This window comes from Sebastes fasciatus, chromosome 13 (assembly GCF_043250625.1).
Source record: "Sebastes fasciatus isolate fSebFas1 chromosome 13, fSebFas1.pri, whole genome shotgun sequence".
Taxonomy (NCBI): domain Eukaryota; kingdom Metazoa; phylum Chordata; class Actinopteri; order Perciformes; family Sebastidae; genus Sebastes; species Sebastes fasciatus.
Window position 1 is genome coordinate 8,011,714 of NC_133807.1, and position 18,470 is coordinate 8,030,183.

The following is an 18,470-nucleotide window of genomic DNA, read 5'->3' on the forward strand; positions in this document are numbered from 1 at the left end:
GTTTTGTTGAAAATGTTGAAGTTGAAAGAAGAAATCGATGGAGTTAAGAAGAGAGGTATAAAGTGTGAAAGATTTAGAAGGAAAGGCGAGGAGGGGAGGACATGTAGAGAGAAATAAATGAGATAAATAAAGAGAAAAGAGAGGAGGGAGAAAAAAGGAGGGTTAGCTGGAAGGGCAGAGAGAGAAAAGGACAGAGAGGAGAATACATAGGAAAACAAAAAGCAGCAGACGTATGAAAGACTTGTCTGTTCTGTCTTAATGAAGGAAGACTGCTAACAAGCACACACACATACTGTAAACATTCACACACATTTACACACTGCTGGCTGCCAACACTCCAAACATAATTAAGCACACGTAAATTAGTTCCTTGCCGTAGCGAAGAGTTACCGCGTGACACGCGATAAATACGGAAAAGACAGTGATGAGGAAGAGTGCTGAAAAAGGTTTAAAACCACCACTAGTGTGTTAAACAGTCAATGCACCTCTAATCTGCACGCAGTCGATACGACTCCTTTGGAGAGTGAGAGTAACACTACTAATGTGTGCTGAAGAACGCACATCTTAAACTGGCTTTAAATGGACGGTGATTTAACGGTTTGCTGAAAGCTAAAATCCAAATGAATTAAGAGTCTCCAGTCACTGTCACTGGACATTTCTGGATGTGTAGTTTCTAAATGTTTGCTTTGTCAGATGATTAAATCTCTGCTAAACCTCGCGATGTAATGGGATTAGAGTTTTGAAAGCTGTTTTGGGTTGAATAGCCCCTTTATACTGTTCTTGTTCTGGAGCGCTCAAATCTAATTTTACTTTTAATGTAATCTAATCTAATGTAATATAAGGTGATGTGGGGTTTCGGGATGAATTTGAACCAGAGAATTTGTCCCTGGAAGGTATTTGCTAAAGGAATTTGTGAGAATAATAAACAATCTGTCAAGAGTTGGAGTCAAAACAATGATAAATAGACATGGCTATTCATTTATAGCAGCGATATTCAAGAGATTATATAAGACAATGAAATCCGATAACAACTCTCACAAGCCTTCTATATAGCTCGAGGTATTAGATAGCGTTGTTAACAACATAGTGTTCTGTTTAAGCTGCTTTATGAAGAGCTGGTGTTTCCAGAAGTCATGTTTAGAGGCGTCGTAGGTCCTTCAGACTGGTTTTAACAGGATGTAGTCAGAGAACAGAGGGTGAGGGGAGTCAGCCAGGAGCTCGTACAGGACAGGACTGTGGGCGAGGGCGAGTTTGCAGCGCCCACTGAGGAAACCAGCTTGTTTTGGCTCTCTACTGAGACAGGACATCCCTTCAGCACTGCATACAACATCTCACTTATAATATAGTCTTACAGCTTTATCATTATACCATAATGTAGGGTTGTCCTCGACCAAATAAATTCTTAGTCGACAAACACTCTATACAATTAATCAATTAGTTGATTTAAATCGACAGATCTGTAAAACCGAGTTTCTCCACAGAGAATCACACAGAAGCACCACATTAAATCTTGTGTTTACCAGAGATGTGCTCAGAGGTTTCTCGGAAATAAGTGATTCAGCATGAATAAAAGCTTAAAAACCGACTAATCAAACAAAGAAATCTTCGTCGACTAAGACCAAAACGTCTGATTAGTCGACTAATCGACTAAAAGGGGGCAGCCCTACCATAATGTCTCACTGCCTTTGTCTCTCTATACAGTTCTGTCTCTCTAAAACACAAAACACTAAAAAACACAACACAAGTGCTTTACCCAGTTGATATAAAACTACATTATGGGAGAAATAAGCTGATGGATACAAATCTAAACTAAGTACGTATACCCAAGTGTGTGATTTCCATCGTTTCAGGTTGATTTTTTTTGCTAAAGTCTCTCTGAATATTGTGTTCTGACTGTCCAGCCTCCATAATTGAAATGAGAGAAGTTGGTAAAAACATGGATACACTCATTTGGGTCAACTTCAATTATCCAGCACAACATTATCCACACAGCAACGAGCTCAACGGGCAGCAGGGAGTGCTTTGTGTATTTTTTTGCCCTCTCAGGCTACATACTTACTGCATCTTGAAGGAGGACTTTTTCAGTAAAAGAACCAGTGTGAATGATTTAGTGGCATCTCGCGGTGATTGCAGATTGCAATTATCTGAATACCCCTCTGCTCTCTCCTCCCTCTCCAAGCGTGCCATAGACTCTACGGTGGGCTTCACGTAACATAAAAACGCCAAAGCCTCTCTCTAGAGTGTTTGGTTTGTCCATTCTGGGCTACTGTAGAAGCATAAAGGTGCAACACGACGAACTCCATGAAGAGGACCCGCTCCCTATGTAGATGTGAAGGGCTCATTCTAAGCTAAAGAAAACACAACGATTATTAGTTTTATGTGATTGTACATTAATGAAAACATAGTTATAAATATTTTATTACATTTCTGCCGATAAATCCCCCGAAATTTTTCACACTGGTCCTTTAATTCACATTATTTACAGTTCATGTTTTCCTAAAAAGACAGTAGGATTGAGCATCAATCAAATACAGTATAATGCAGTAAAGGACAGTTTTGTAGTAAGGATGCAAACATAATCTTGGATGTAATATTGTGATACAATATTAATCTAATAACTGTAGAAATATGAATCAATCGCCACCCAAAAAATAGAACTTCAAAATGTGCACTACTGGCTTGGATGAAGCGTGAATTGACTTTCATCACAAAGCAACTTTTGCATTCAGTTCCTCACAAAAAGTTAAAAAAAGTTAACTTCTAACATGTTTGACATTCTCAGTAAAGCTAAAGAGACAACAGGAAGCACATGAGGACAGCTAAGAGAACCCCCTTTTGCAATGTCTGACCGTCTCCACCCGTCTCCCCCTGCAGGTCGCCAGAGGCTGCTGTACCAGCTGGCAGGCGTGGTGCCCAGCCCTCTGCTCCTGGAGCTGCTCAGCTGCCCCCTGTGTGCCCGCAGTCTGGAGACCTTGGAGCTGGAACTGGGAGACCTGGAGGGAGGCAGGGGAGAGGCTGACGGACTGCACGACTTCCCCCAGGTCAGACTGCACGGGGGTGCACTAATGATGATGGTAAACAGCGAGGACGGAGGTTGTGGAAGTGGTGATTTGGCATTAATGACGGTGGTGATGACAGTGGGTGATGACAGTGTTAAAAACAAGGCAATATATTATATTTAAAGTAGGGCTGTCATTCGATTCAAATATTGAAGTGTGATTAATGTCATGAGTGTCCATAGTTAATCGCGATTAATCGCAAATGAATCGCACATTTTTTATCTGTTCCAAATGTACATTAAAGTTAGATTTGTCAAGTATATAATACTATTATCAACATAGGAGTGGACAAATATGCCTCTTTATGCAAATGTATGTGTATATTTATTAATGGAAATCAATTAACAACACAAAACAATGACGGTACTAGGTACTGCATTTAGCATAAAAAATATGGTGGGCATGTCCGTAAAGGGGAGACTCGTGGGTACCCATAGAGACCCATTTTCATTCACATATCTTGAGGATAGAGGTCGACGGACCCCTTTGAAAATGACCATGACAGGTTTTCCTCGCCAAAATTTAGCATAACTTTTGAGTGTTATTTAGCCTCCTTCGCGACAAACTAGCATGACATGGTCAGTACCAATGGATTACTGAGGTTTTCTAGTTTCATATGATACCAGTATAGTATCTAGCTTTAAAACTGAGCCTCTACAACCTCCGGAAGATGGATTACATAATGTGTTTAAACAATTTTGCGTGAACGCATTTTTATAATGGCGTTTTCTTCGACAGCCCTAATTTAAATAATTTGCATTTGATAGTCTTGACACTTAACACAGTTACCTTTGGTTCCTCACTTTAAATGACTCCCCCCCGTCTCTGCTCTAGGGCGGGGATCTGAGAGGCGTGCGAGGTCGTGGCAGGCGGCGAGGGGCCGGGGAGAACAAAAACGGAGTGGTTCGGGCCTGGGTAGGCTTCAGGGAAAAACTGAAGAGGATCGTGGAAAGTAAATACTTCAACCGAGGGATCATGATCGCTATCCTCGTCAACACTCTCAGCATGGGGATAGAGTACCACCAGCAGGTAAGAACTCTTGAGATGTGTGAACAGTTCAGATCATTGGTTCAAAACTGCTGACCTTCAGAGAGAAACAAGTAGTTTGATGAGAACTGTTGGCATTTGTGTATGTGAAACTGGCATTTGTCTGTCTGAGAGGAAATGTGAGTATAATGGGAGGAGGGAGGAGTGGAGGAGCAGTACCCACTCACTCGCTCTTTCTCACACACACACTCCAGGATTATGTTTTTAGTTTACCCTGTGTGGCCAACATCTGGGAAGTATCGGCTTAATAATAGGACTCCCCTCTTCCCCTCGCTCCGCTGTCACACACTCTCAAATTTGTGTGGTTGTGCAGACACATTCATCTACAGAGTTTTTACCCCCACGTATATGATATATGCACACACACGCTCACAACCTTTTAGTTTCCCAGCAGTTCGGCAAAATGGCTACAAACCCAAAGAGAAGATTCTTGTGCATGCACACGGTCTGTTGCCTCCTCTCCCTTCTCCGACTCTCCTTGCCTCCCTCTCCTCTAATTCCCTCTCCGGGGGATGTGTGTGTGTGTGTGTGTGTGTGTGTGTCTTTGTGGTATAAACATAAGAAGCGACTGGGAGAGCCGTGGCCTTATTGGGCTAATAACACACACACACAGACTTAAAGAGTTATGTAAGAGTTCCTCCTCCCCTCAGTACTCATCATCCCCCTTATGTGACACCTACTATAGCCAAACTTTACGTGAGTATGAGTGTATATGTGTGTGTGTGTGTGTGTGTGTGTGTGTGTGTGTGTGTGTGTGTGTGTGTGTGAAGAGGTGGAAAGATGTAGGAGGCATGGTGTAGACTGTGTGTTTGAACTGATATCAAATACCTTGTCTGGCAACTCAAATCAGATTGTAAACGCTCCTTTACTTCACACACACATTGCAATACACAGACATTGTATCCAGAGCGTCATTAGTTGGACTTGATATTGAAATGTGAACGCAACCACATGTTGTTAATGACTGACTCAAATCCAACTTGATCACTTGCAAATAACAGCATGGACATCAAATCTTTAGGATTACTGTATATTTGAGAAACAAATCAGATTTGGCTGCAAGCTGAACGTAACATTTTTCTTGAAGTTTGTGTATTAAATGCACACAGACAAACGCAGAGAAATGCACCATATATGTAAACTCTAAGGTAATAGTTTATTATGCACAATTGAAAGATCGAAAGGGTCACTTTTCCACTTAACCCTCATAAACCAAACCACAGTTGTTGGACATCTTATAATCTAATATATAAATATAGAGTATCGCACAGTAAAAAACATACTTCAGTTTGAGTTTAATGCTCATTTTGTTGAAGGTATAGGCATTATGTCCCTAATTCTAAATATATACTTAAATATACAGTATTCTAATAAATACTATATCGTATGATTTGGTCCACATTATTACAATATGTGTTTTTCAGGATATTTTTTTATTTATGTCAGTGTCCTGCTCATAGAGTTTATATAAGAAGTGGACGTAGTCACCGTGACGTCACCTATAGATTTGTTGACTACCATTTTGAAGCCTCGAGTTTGGCATTTTGGCCGTCGCCATCTTGGCTTCATATAGGTTATTTGCAACCAGAGGTGACACGAGGGGGTGGAGCCAAGTACAACCGAACACTGAATAAGATATTTTAAGGCGACCAAAATGTTAATATTGACATTAATGGACTGAAAACACACTGTGAAAGGGTTTCAGTTGTAAGACTAAAACATGAACAACGCGGTAGCGACCTGTCAATCACAAGGTAGCCCCGCCCTAAAGCATACCCTACTTTATGGTCTATTTGACTCTAAATGGGACCATAATTTACTAAATGTACATCATGCTGTATTGAAGAAGACTTGAAACTAGCGATTGAGACCATAAACTCATGTTTACAATGTTTACTGAGGTAATAAATCAAGTGAGAAGTAGGATCTTTTTCTCATAGACTTCTATACAATCAGACTTCTTTTTGCAACCAGAGGAGTCGCCCCCTGCTGGCTATTAGAAAGAATGACAGTTTAAGGCACTTCAGCATTGGCTTCACTTTTCAGACCCCGGAGTTACCGACTGGTCCTGCTTTCAATTCAAGGCTATTACTTTAGCGTGCTCTCTCTCGCTCTCTCTCTGTGTGTGTGTGTGTGTGTGTGTGTGTGTGTGTGTGTGTGTGTGTGTGTGTGACTGGGTAGGTGGGATTCCTCATATTTTATAAGGGAAAGGTCATAATCAAAACACACTTGTAATGTCTGACACAGTATTTCATCCTGATTAATCACCCGGTCTGTCAAACATAATGATGATAGTGAAAAGCAGCGTCTAAAGCAACAGTTCAGGATGTTCAATTAGGAGGATAATAGATTACATAAAACATATTGACATATGGTTAAGCTCTTCTAATTATTTTTGAAGCCACTCAGTTACTAATGATCACAGCCATAAAACAGAGTGCATCGTGGGATAAAGCTGACAACTCAAGGGCACCTTGATGGGGTTTTATTAATAGAGAGATGAAGAGAGTTTTCTTTTCATTTCCCCCCACCCACGCGTCTCTCGCCGGCCGCTGGGCTCGAATAGCAAACTGCTTCTTTAACCCTTTAACTTTACCAGCTCCGGAACTTTCTCCTCCTTCCACATGGTCGCCCATAATGTCGCCATCAGCGCAGGACAGGAACCAGACTTCAGTGTGAGTTAATTTAGTTTGACGTCAAACATCAAAGCACAAAACATCAATGTATGATTATTGAACTGAGTCTGTGCGAGCTCCATTGAGTCTTTTAGCGCTGCAAAACCCTTCAGCTCTCAGCTTTTGAGCCCTTCAGCTATTGCTCTGTATTTTATTTAGTATCGTTTTAATCTACTGTGACAGCCATACTGTGCTCTCCCCCTCTTAACGCACTGTTAAGCAGAACGTAAAGATACTTTTGTAGTCCTAGCGGGCATGAAAACTGCTGTGTAGCATATGGAAATGAATGGCCTGCAAGTCAGCACTATGCTCTTTCATTTCTCTGGTGTGAGGGCCACAAAGGTAATGAAAATGCCACTAGTCCACTGTTAAATAATAATGCATGCGAGTCTAGTATTGTGACTGCTTGAGATATAGAATAGCTGACTGAGAGCTCTTTTAAAGCTTCGTTGAAGTGCTTTAAAGTCTTTATGTGCTGGCTGGTCAGTGGAAGACAATATGGACAAACAGCCAGGACAGCAAACAGCTAGTCATCTCTGTTGTCTGCCCAGGTCTTTTTAAAAAAATATGAAAGTATGGCATTGTTTTCCTTACCGTGCAGCACACCAAAAGTCGTACTCAAGTCCCTTGACATTACTTCCGTGTTTTCAAGCATCACGACTGTCCCATTTAACTCAATCAGACCAAAATAGTAACGATACAAAAAGAGAGACGCTGTGTGCTTTAGATTACACAACCCTGCACTGCACTGAAGGTATACTCCATCCACAGTACACCAGCACAGGTCATATTGACAGTGAGGTTTCAACTACCGTGCCGTAATGGAAGTAATCGCTCAGTGGGTTGGCATGACCCCCACACACACACACACACACACACACACTCTGTCATGCGTTTGATAAGGTCAGTAAAGCGATGGATTAATCAGGCTCCGTTTCAGGATGTCTAATACGCTGTGTGTGTGCGTGTCTGTTTTAACAATCATAAAATTGGATCACTTATCAATACACTGAATCAATACAGCGACATATTTCGCCAACAACAAATATCCTTGAAATTGAAAAGGATACAAAAAGCCTTGTGCTTCTTTAGTTTCTCCTGCAGTGAGATCCAGGACGTTGTGCAAGCAAAATTTGACTTCAGTAAAAGTACAGCAGTAGAAGGGGCACTCTGAGAGCGCAGACCTCTGCCAAGGCCATGCCCGTGATTCGGATCTGCTCCAAAATGTAATGGGTTCTTTCTTGGCACCATGCTACAGCCTTCCACCAAGTTTCCTGAAAATCGGGCCAGTAGTTTTTCCGTAATCCTGCTGACAAACAAACAAACAAACAAACTGAAAACATCAGCTCCTTGGCGGAGGTAATAAAGTGTACTTGTAGCACTGAAAGTAAAAGTACTCGTTATGCAGACTTGCCCTTGTCAGTGTTATATTTTTATATGATTTCGCCATGAACTGGTTAAGGTGGAGCTACTTTTAACTGCTTCATGAAACGTAAACGTAATTTATGCATGATTTGTAAGAAAAATCTTAATTTGAAAAGTAACAAGCAGTCAGATAAATGTAGTGGAGTGAAAAATATGTTATTTTCCTCTGAAATGTGGTGAAGTAGAAGTATAAAGTAGCTTAAAATGGAAATAATCAAGTAAAGATTCCCAAACATATACTTAAACCTGCAGTAGGTAGAATGTTTTTGGCATCATTGGCCAAAAAATCCATAATAACCTTTCAGCATATTGTAATTCAAGTGTTCTGAGAGAAAACTAGACTTCTGCACCTCCTCATGGCTCTGTTTTCAGGCTTTAGAAAATCTACCCCGTGACGGAAGACTTTGGCCAATCACAGGTCATTTCCGAGAGAGAGAGAGAGAGAGAGAGAGAGAGAGAGAGAGAGAGAGAGAGAGAGAGAGAGAGAGAGAGTGTTCCTATTGGCTGTTCATTAAACCGAGGCAGCCGTCAAACACTCGCAAACTCCGATCAAACGGTCAAACTATAGGGAGCACTGATCAAATATGAATCAATATTCTGTGACTGTAATGCCTATTTCTCGCGTAAAATGTTTTCAGAAACATCTTGTAGTGTATTGTTTAGCTGTAAAATGCAATATACTTACTTACTTTCCACCACTCATCCTTTTAAAAGGAAACACTCACTCTTTCTTGTCTTGAAATGTGGCTGTAAAAAGTGTGTCTTCTCAGGACGTTTGTGTTTGTCTGTCTGAGTGTGTTTGGGGTGGAGTGAGGTGAGGGGAGGTGTGCTGTGTAGTCTGGCTCCCTCTATCTGTCATCATGATCCTCAGTTGTACTTCAGCATCATCATCATCATCATCATCATCATCATCAGCTTTAATTGGTTGTAAAAGTTGTCTTTTATCAGAATGTACAATTATATATCTGTATTTAGTATCGCAAGTGTTTGATTATGAAGGAATCAACATAAATACGATGTTCAATCATAATCATAAATATGGATGATTTCATTTTCATTAAGAATAATTAAGTGAATGTTTTCACATAATTGACTTGTATGATTGTGCGAAGTGAAACCCCTCATTTATCTCCATGAATCCAGCTTCATCAAACATATTTACATGCATAACGTGTTCTATAATTTCCCACAACAATCAACACAAAGCCAACACTGGGTGTGTTTCTGCAGGGTACTGATAGAGCAGAATAACCCGGGCTGAAGGTTAACCCCTATCTGCTGTTGTAGCAGCAGCGTCTGGGATTTTATATATTAATCGTGTGAGTGTGTTTATTAGTCCAGAAAATGGTCTGCCTGGTTTTTATACGCCCTGGGTTTCGCGACACAAAACAGGCTTTGGGCCTATTGCTTGTTGATCCCCACATGAGAGGAATCACAATTAGTTTTAATGAGTCTGCCATGCGTGACATGAAAATAAAATTCTGGATCACAAGCTGAAGGGCTTAACAAACTGTGAGGCACACTACAAAGTAGAAGAAGTTATGATTTAGAGTGATTCAGTCGTATGGGGATCATGAATATTAATTAAATGTAAGGACTGTACAAAAGCTTGTCAGCCTTGAATCGTGATACAAGGACAGGAACAGTAAAAGTATCCAACCCAGCACATTTAGATCAGTGGTGCAGCTCTAGCAAAACGTTTCTATAAAGGAAAGTGGAGGATGTGGCCCCATGATGCGTTTAGCAGAGCACAAAATTGCTGTGTTCTCCATAAAAAGTCTTGCCTGCATGCTTTATGAGAGGGCCTGGGTAGCGTCCTGCCGGATCACTGACTGTACTGTGAGGTAAGTGGAGTAGATCAGCACTGATGGATCGGTGCTGTTGGTCCCGTTTGATTGATTGGGCGTGACTGCAGCTCTGAACTTGATTGATAATGTCTCAGCTCAGGATTTTACAGCTCAGGGATTATACAGTGAACATAATAACTAACTTGATCTTTCTGTCTTTCTGTCTTTCTTTTCTTGTTTTTCTTGTTTTCTTTCTTTCTTTCTTCCTTGCTTGCTTTCTTTCTTTCTGTCTTTCTTTCTTTCTTTATTTCTTGCATACTTGTTTTCTTTTATTCTTTTTATCTTTTTCCTGCTTTCTTGCTTGATTTCTTTCTTTCTGTCTTTCTTTCCTTGTGTCTTTCCTTCTTTCTTGCATACTTGCTCTTTATCTTTTTTGTCTTTCTTGATTTCTTTCTTGTTTTCCTGCTGTCCTTTATTTCTTTCTTTCTTTCTTGCATACTTGCTTTTCTTTTTATCTTTCTTTCTTGTTTTCTTTCTTTTCTTGTTTGTTTGTTTCTTTCTTTCTTGCATTCTTTCTTTCTTTCTTGTTTTTATCTTTCTTTCTGTCTTTCTTTCTTTCTTGCATACTTGCTTTCTTTCTGTATTCCTTTCTTTCTTTCTTTCTTGCATACTTGCTTTTCTTTTTATCTTTCTTGTTTGCTTTCTTTCTTGCTCTCTTGCATACTTGCTTTCTTTCTGTCTTTCTTTCTTTCTGTCTTTCTTGCATACTTGCTTTCTTGCTTGCTTTTTTTTCTTGCTTGCTCTCTTTCTTTCTTTCTTTCTTGCTTTCTTGTTTCTTTTCTTCCCCATCTCTCTTGTCCCCCCCCCCCCCCCCCCCCCCCTCCCTTCTCTTCTTGTCTCTCGCTTTGTCTCCCTCTTCTCTCCCCCAGCCTGAGGAGTTGACTGACATTTTGGAGATCAGTAACATTGTCTTCACCAGCATGTTCGTCCTGGAGATGGGCTTCATGATGCTGGCTTTTGGCTTGTTTGGATACATCAGGAACCCGTACAACATATTCGACAGCATCATTGTGATCATCAGGTAACAATATATCTTTATCAGAATAATATGTACCATCTTCAAAACTAAAAGCAAAAATGAAAATGCAAAGAAACTTGGCTCCAATCACTGTAGATTTGACAAAACCAGACAACTGAGCTCGGCTTTAGATCCACCCCCTGTTCATATTTCTTCTCCAGCTTGTCAGTCAGTGCGTTTTGTGTGTCAGCTTCACTGCCGTAGCATCCGTCTTTACTATAGCTCAGATTGACACACTCATGATGGATCACACGGGAGCAGGTTTGCTTGCTGCCGCAGCAGATTCTTGATCCCATCGGGAGTCGAGGTTTGCTGCGTGGCTGTCATTTAGTTGGATAGAGCTCATATTGGATCAGTTTTGATATGTGTGGTTGGGTTACTTGTGGTACTGAAGGGGAATTACCTTCATAATTAGCATATTGTAATATTACATGCATGGTTAATTTAGACAAAAGTGACAAAATACAATCTCAAACTTTGAAGTTGTCCATAAGTGTTTTAATACAAATGTGGTTGTTTGTGGTTCTCAGCGTGTGGGAGATAATTGGTCAAGCAGACGGCGGGTTGTCAGTCCTGCGAACGTTCCGTCTGCTGCGGGTTCTGAAGCTGGTCCGCTTCCTGCCCGCCCTGAGGAGACAACTGGTAGTGCTGATGAAGACCATGGACAACGTGGCCACGTTCTGCATGCTGCTGATGCTCTTCATCTTCACTTTCAGGTACGCACACATCCATCTTCCCAAATCTGTCTATTTGACAATGCACATATTCTCTCATTATATCGACACTATAACACACAAAATGATGACTGCTTTTACTTATCTTCTACAGTATACTGGGTATGCATTTGTTTGGCTGTAAATTCAGTCTTCAGACGGAGAACGGAGACACCATCCCTGACCGCAAGAATTTTGACTCTCTGCTCTGGGCCATCGTCACTGTATTCCAGGTTAGTTTTCAATTTATACTTTGATTTAAGCTGCATTCCCACCAGATCCGGCGGTACAAGTCCTCCCATTCATTTTGAAAGGGGATAGTACGTTTGGGCTGTGGCTGCGGTTTTGGCTGCCACAGGGGGTACCGAAAAAAAGGTGGAAAAGTAACAACAGAATCAACTTTTGGTAGAAACGCAACCCCGGATCACGCCGCAGTGGCCAATCACTCAACTGGCGATCCAGAGCTGTACAACCCGGCCATGAGGCAACAAAAGACGCTAATCATTGTGCAGTTAATGGGCCATTAAAGTAACACTCCCACACCGCCGCACAACCCTTCGGCAAATCGCTGCAACGTCTGATCTGGTGTGAATGCAGCCAAAGAATCTGCTGGCTCTAATCCACAGATTGATTCTTGATTTGCTCAGTTTTTTTTTTTTCTTTTTTCATATTGATTTGCCAGAACTGCACTGATACTGACTTAGTGTAAGATTTTTATTCAGCTGTTCTCATGCACTACCAATAATAATTGTTTCATTAATTTCTGTCAGTTCTTGTGTGTTCTAAATGATCATGATGATTATTTGATTCAAAAGTGACTTATTACATGTCACAAAAAATGTTACAGCTGACAACTTCTAAAAATGTTTTGGCAAGTTGAGCTACCAACATATTTGAACTTGCAGCATACAGACCTATACAGCTAAACTGTAGGCTGGCAGTCGTGCATTGCATCGTCTAGAGACATTTCTGCAGCGAGACAGATATGTAACCAGCCTCCCTTCAAAACCGAGAGCTCCGAAGTGCTCCTTACCGGCTCAGAGTGAGCCCCATGTATGACAGTAGGAAGAAAAAATGTCAGCTGTAGTGTCACATCCTTCGTACCGTACAGTGCAGTTGTAAGAGATAAACTGGGCAGTGTGTTAGCGCGAGTGTATTTTTATCCCCACACAGGCCATGTGCGTACTCCTCCTCGGCCATCCCAAATCAAAATGTCAAACCGAGCCTAGAGTGTTTTTGTGTGTGTACGTGTGCATGCCAAATTCAACTGCCAACTTCTGCTCATTAGTCAAAATGCTGTGAAATGAGAATTTCTGCTTATGCTCACCCTCTCTCACTATCAGTTCTAGTTCTTGCTCTCCCTATGCGGAGATATTGTTCAATCGCTCCAGATAGATTGTCCTCTTTTATATACTGGACGCGTCAGCAGAAAGGTGGAACACAGAATGCAGTGGACTGTCTGTGTGTGTGTGTGTGTGTGTGTGTTTGCAGGAGTATAATGCTGAAAAAGCATTTTATCCACAACTATGTGGTCACGTGAAGGCGTTACGCTCGCCGTATACTTACTATATTTTTCTGTGGAGTAGCTACAGTACACACACACGCATACGTACGTTCACACACAGACAGCACAGTGACTTGCCTTCCTGCCACGGCGTTTAATGAGTGGGCAGAGACGGAGCGAGCTTTCATGCTGCATCACGAGCTCCGTCCTAGTTTTAAACGCTTTCATCACTCACATTGATTTAAACACTGGCACACATACGCATACACACGCCCACGTACACTTTGTGGTAATCCCATGTGTATGACGCTGAAGCACTGTGGCATGATGGCAATAAAAATATCTAAGCACTGAATTTTATAAAGCCATTGAAACCCAAGAGAGCTTTATAGGCTAATATTTCCCCCCTATGCCTCTCCATTCTGTGTCCCTTTCTCTCTCTTTCTATGCCTCATTTTCCTTCCTTTTGCACGTCTTTATGTCTGTAGACCCTTTATATATTAGAAATATCTAAACCTGACTTTATGTTTCATTCAATCTACAGATTCTCACCCAGGAGGACTGGAACGTGGTGCTGTATAACGGCATGGCCTCCACCTCTTCATGGGCGGCTCTCTACTTTGTTGCTCTCATGACATTCGGCAACTATGTGCTCTTCAATTTACTCGTGGCCATCTTGGTTGAGGGCTTCCAGGCTGAGGTGAGAAGAAGTGTAATGTATACAATATAGGGCTGTCAATCGATTAAAATATTTAATTGCGATTAATTGCATGATGGTCCATAGTTAATCACGATTAATCGCACATTAATCGCAAATTTTTTTATCTGTTGAAAATGTGCCTTAAAGGGAGATTTGTCAAGTATTTAATACTCTTATCAACATGGAAGTGGGCAAATATGCTTGCTTTATGCAAATGTATGTATATATTCATTATTGGAAATCAATCAACAACACAAAACAATGACAAATATTTTCCAGAAACCCTCACAGGTACTGCATATAGCATAAAAAATATGCTCAAATCATAACATGGCAAACTGCAGCCCAACAGGTAACAACAGCTGTCAGTGTGTCAGTGTGCTGACTTTGACTATGACTGGGCCCAAACTGCATGTGATTATCATAAAGTGGGCATATCTGTAAAGGGGAGACTCGTGGGTACCCATAGAACCCATTTTCATTCACATATCTTGAGGTCAGAGGTCAAGGCACCCCTTTGAAAATGGCCATGACAGTTTTTCCTCGCCAAAATGTATCATAAGTTTGGAGCGTTAATTATCCTCCTTGGCAACAGCCCTATTATAACATGGTTGGTATCAATGGATTTCTTAGGTTTTCTAGTTTCATATGATGCTAGTATTTTCACTCTGGCTTTAAAACTGAGCCCGCTACAACCTCCAAAATGTCGTTAAAGAAATAAGTGGCTTTAAAACGAATTTGCGTTAATGCGTTATTATTGCATTAACTTTGACAGCCCTAATACAATATTTAATTCAGTGTCATTTCATTTAATGAAACGCTTATTTTTCAATATTCAAATTTAAAATGCAATGACTATACAGAATACAATTATGGCACTAATGCCAGGGGAACGGAGTAAAGATGAATGTCTAATTGTTAACGAGCATCTCTCATCCACACTGTGCGAATGCCCTATGAGGGCCTCCTCTCGCTGTTAATTAACTCCCAACGGAGCCATCCGAGGGCCGCGGGTCCGGCTTCTCAATTACCACATTGTCACATCATGTGAGACACCACTGCTTTTATAACCAGTCCCCAACAACACCCACTGATCATTTCACATCATCAGTTCTTCCTCATCCCACACTGTTATCATGTTGTGCCTTCAGCTGCGTCCTCTCCTCCACATCCTCTGAGCGCTGAACGCAGCACACTTCTGTGTGTTTGAAGATTAGCACCTGTTCCCTTCTCCATGATGGTAAACTCAGAGGGAAGTTGCAAAGAAATACAGAAAAATGCTTATTTGAATGGATGTGTGTGTGTCTTATAGGGTGATGCTAATCGGTCGGAGTCGGATGATGAGAAGAAATCAGACAACTTTGAGGAGGACGACAAGGTCGAACAGCTCAGAGACACTGGTAGGTTAAATGACAGAAAAGATATTCAGTTCAATTTAAATTGTGCCTTTTTTTCTTTCTGTTCTGTTCTGTTCCTACAAACTGTATGACAAAATAACTGAGTGAATAAATGACGGTGATGAAAATGACTTTATTTTCCCACAGAGCTAAAAATGTACTCCCTGATGATGACAGCCAACGGTCACGTCGACCCTCGCGGCTCCATGGCTCCTCCAATAATCATGCGCACGGCAGCCACGCCCATGCCCACTCCTAAGAGCTCTCTGGGACCCGAGTCCGTCCTCGGAGACGAGCTCATGCATAGAGAGGGGGTGCCTCAGTATGGCGAGGTGGGACTGGGGTTTTCCGAGGCAGGAAGTGGTCACACGGAGTCTCGCCGTGGCAGCTCCACCTCCATGGAACCCTTAGCCTTTGACCAGCACTCCCTGGTGAGTTATATCCAACTGCATGAGAACGGTTGCCCCCCCCCCGTGGCTTCCTGTCTGTGTGGGTGCAAGTGGTCTGTGTGTGTCTCAGGAGAGGAAATGGTGAGAGTGGGTTAAAAACTAAAAGAAATAAGTTGTTGCTTATTGTGTGACCACAGTCAAGTGAAATGATGACAAACTAATGTTTCATGCATGCTTACTTTCACAAAAACTATAGGCGACTAAGTTGTTTAGTCTTATTTTAATCATATGTATATTTTTTCTTGAATTAATTATTACTAGAGTGACCTTTCATATACTAGAGTTTAAGCATATTTGTGCTATTCCTCATGATTTCTTATGAGGAGCTTCTAAATATAATCATCCGTAGTAACGCTGTAATAAAAAAAAAAAAATGAGTAAAGAAGTATTTCACTGCTGGAACAATGGTCTTTTTTTTTTTATAAAACTAGGCTGTCTGTGCTGCATGATCAGAGAAAATAGAGAAAAAAGGGCTATGGTATTCACTGCACTGGGCTCGTTGCAGCAACTTTATTTATTTCACATAGAAAATAAGTACAGTGACAAACTCAGTACTGTGGCTTACAATTTAAGCAAGGATTCCCGTTCAAACCAAAATCACATCTCCTAAATTGTTTACAATTTATCCATGATGTACAATAAAACATCAATTGCTTATAGGAAATAGTAACAGTCTTGTTATTGTTGCACATATTGTAGAGCAAGGGTCTAGGATAAATGATATTCAGATAGAAGTGTACAGAGATTCCTGGCAGGGACGCTTTTGTCTTTTTTTTTTTACTCGCTTTGAAAACTAAGACGATAACATTACTTAACAGCCAGATTTAAAAGATAGAAGATAGATAGAAGGTATTTAATAGCTTTATAGATAAGTAAAATAACTTTAAAGTGTATTCTAATAGATAGGCTACAGGAAGCCAGTGCAGTGCTTTAAGCAGTGCGGTAATGCATTTCCTTTGTTTTAGTTAAGGCTCAGCATTCTGAACTAGCTATAGTTTTCTTATAGATGTTTTAGGTCATTTAGGGAAAAGGGAATTACAATAGTCGACTAATGATAAAAGCGCGAGTGAGTATTTCAGCATCTTTCTGAGTTAAAAAAGGGTCTGACTTTGTCAAAATGCCTAATATAAAAAAGGGCGTTTTAATGACATTGTTAAATTGAGAATTCAAATTTAAATCACAGTCCAAAATCACTCCAAAGTTCTCACTCAGCTACAAAGAGCTACATCCACGGATTCAAACACAGCATGTCTACCATCTCACTTGGAGACGTGGAATGGGGAGAGATTGTAAAACAGATTACTGAACTATATTAAAATGTTTAATATTTCCCAGCCCTCTGAGGGCGAGGAACGCGGTAATCTTGATCGTCGCTGTACCAATCATTGCTGCTAAAAATATACTTATGATCACAATCAGACAATCAGGGCCATCCTGTTTAATTATTAACCCTTAAAGGACTCAAACATTGGCTGAGTCATCTGTTAGAAAGTTTTTTCCTTGGCTGGAACCAGTTTGATAGCATCATATCTACCAGAGCAATAACATAATGCACAGCATGGCAGGTTGCTTTTTTCTTAAAATATTGTGATTTTATTCTCATTAAGTTATGACTTTATTATCGTAAAGTACACTTAACATATTAGATAAAAAACTGGTTAAAAGAAATGGCTACAAGAACGATGTGAATACAAAGCATGGGTATAACCTAGCGGGCAACTCCGGGGTCTGAAAAGTGAAGCCAACGCTGAAGTGTCTTAAACTTGCATTCTTTCTAACAGCCAGCAGGGGGCGACTCCTCTGGTTGCAAAAAGAAGTCTGATTGTATAGAAGTCTATGAGAAAATGAGCCTACTTCCCACTTGATTTATTACCTCAGTAAACATTGTAAACATGAGTTAATGGTCTCAATCGCTAGTTTCAAGTCTTCTTCAATACATCATGATGTTCATTTAGTAAATTATGGTCCCATTTAGAGTCAAATAGACCATAAAGCAGGGTATGCCTTGGGGCGTGGCTACCTTGTGATTGACAGGTCGCTACCACGGTATTGTCTGTGTTTTTGTCTTTAACCCTTTCACATTTTAATCGCCTGAAAATGTCTTATTCAGCATTCGGTTTTACTTAGCTCAACTCTCTAGCGTGGTTGCAAATAACCAAGATGATGATGGCTAAAAACCAAGATGGGGACGGCCAAAATGCCAAACCTGAGGCTTCAAAACGGCGGTCCACAAACCAATGGGTGAAGTCACGGTGACTACGTCCACCTCTTATATACAGTCTATGGTATAACCCAATTGCTTAGCAGAAGCCAAGGCAAAGAGCAGACAGGCATATGAGTCAAACTTCATATATACAGACCCAATGGTCCCAAATGTAGGACAACAAAGGGCCTGAAGAACCGATGACTCATGTCCCATGAGGTAACACTGGAGTTAATCACAAGCTTTGAATGTTTCAAATCAATTAGATCCACTACCATGAAGGACGTCTTAATTCCCTAAACTCTGCCTAGAGGACTGAGAAGGAGCAAATCTCACATAGTTCTTTTTTTTTACACGAGGAATGTATTACTTTTTATTTATAGATTTTTTAAATTGATATTTTCTGGCATTATTATTAAAACCTTGTATCGCT

The 18,470-nt window shown here is 40.8% G+C and overlaps 1 protein-coding gene across 7 annotated transcripts in view; it reads left to right on the forward strand.

The window, feature by feature from the left end:
• The window catches only part of cacna1ha (calcium channel, voltage-dependent, T type, alpha 1H subunit a), a 158,886-nt gene that overhangs the window by 107,706 nt on the left and 32,710 nt on the right, over positions 1 to 18,470 (forward strand). For 6 of the 7 annotated variants that reach the window (XM_074655233.1, XM_074655235.1, XM_074655238.1 and 3 more), the window contains exons 11-18: positions 2,875 to 3,074; positions 3,894 to 4,088; positions 10,923 to 11,074; positions 11,602 to 11,787; positions 11,900 to 12,017; positions 13,833 to 13,988; positions 15,301 to 15,388; positions 15,533 to 15,816. In XM_074655233.1, the coding sequence (XP_074511334.1) occupies positions 2,875 to 3,074; positions 3,894 to 4,088; positions 10,923 to 11,074; positions 11,602 to 11,787; positions 11,900 to 12,017; positions 13,833 to 13,988; positions 15,301 to 15,388; positions 15,533 to 15,816 (1,379 nt within the window). The remainder of the gene's footprint in view (positions 1 to 2,874; positions 3,075 to 3,893; positions 4,089 to 10,922; positions 11,075 to 11,601; positions 11,788 to 11,899; positions 12,018 to 13,832; positions 13,989 to 15,300; positions 15,389 to 15,532; positions 15,817 to 18,470) is intronic. The other variant, XM_074655237.1, reaches the window with a different exon arrangement.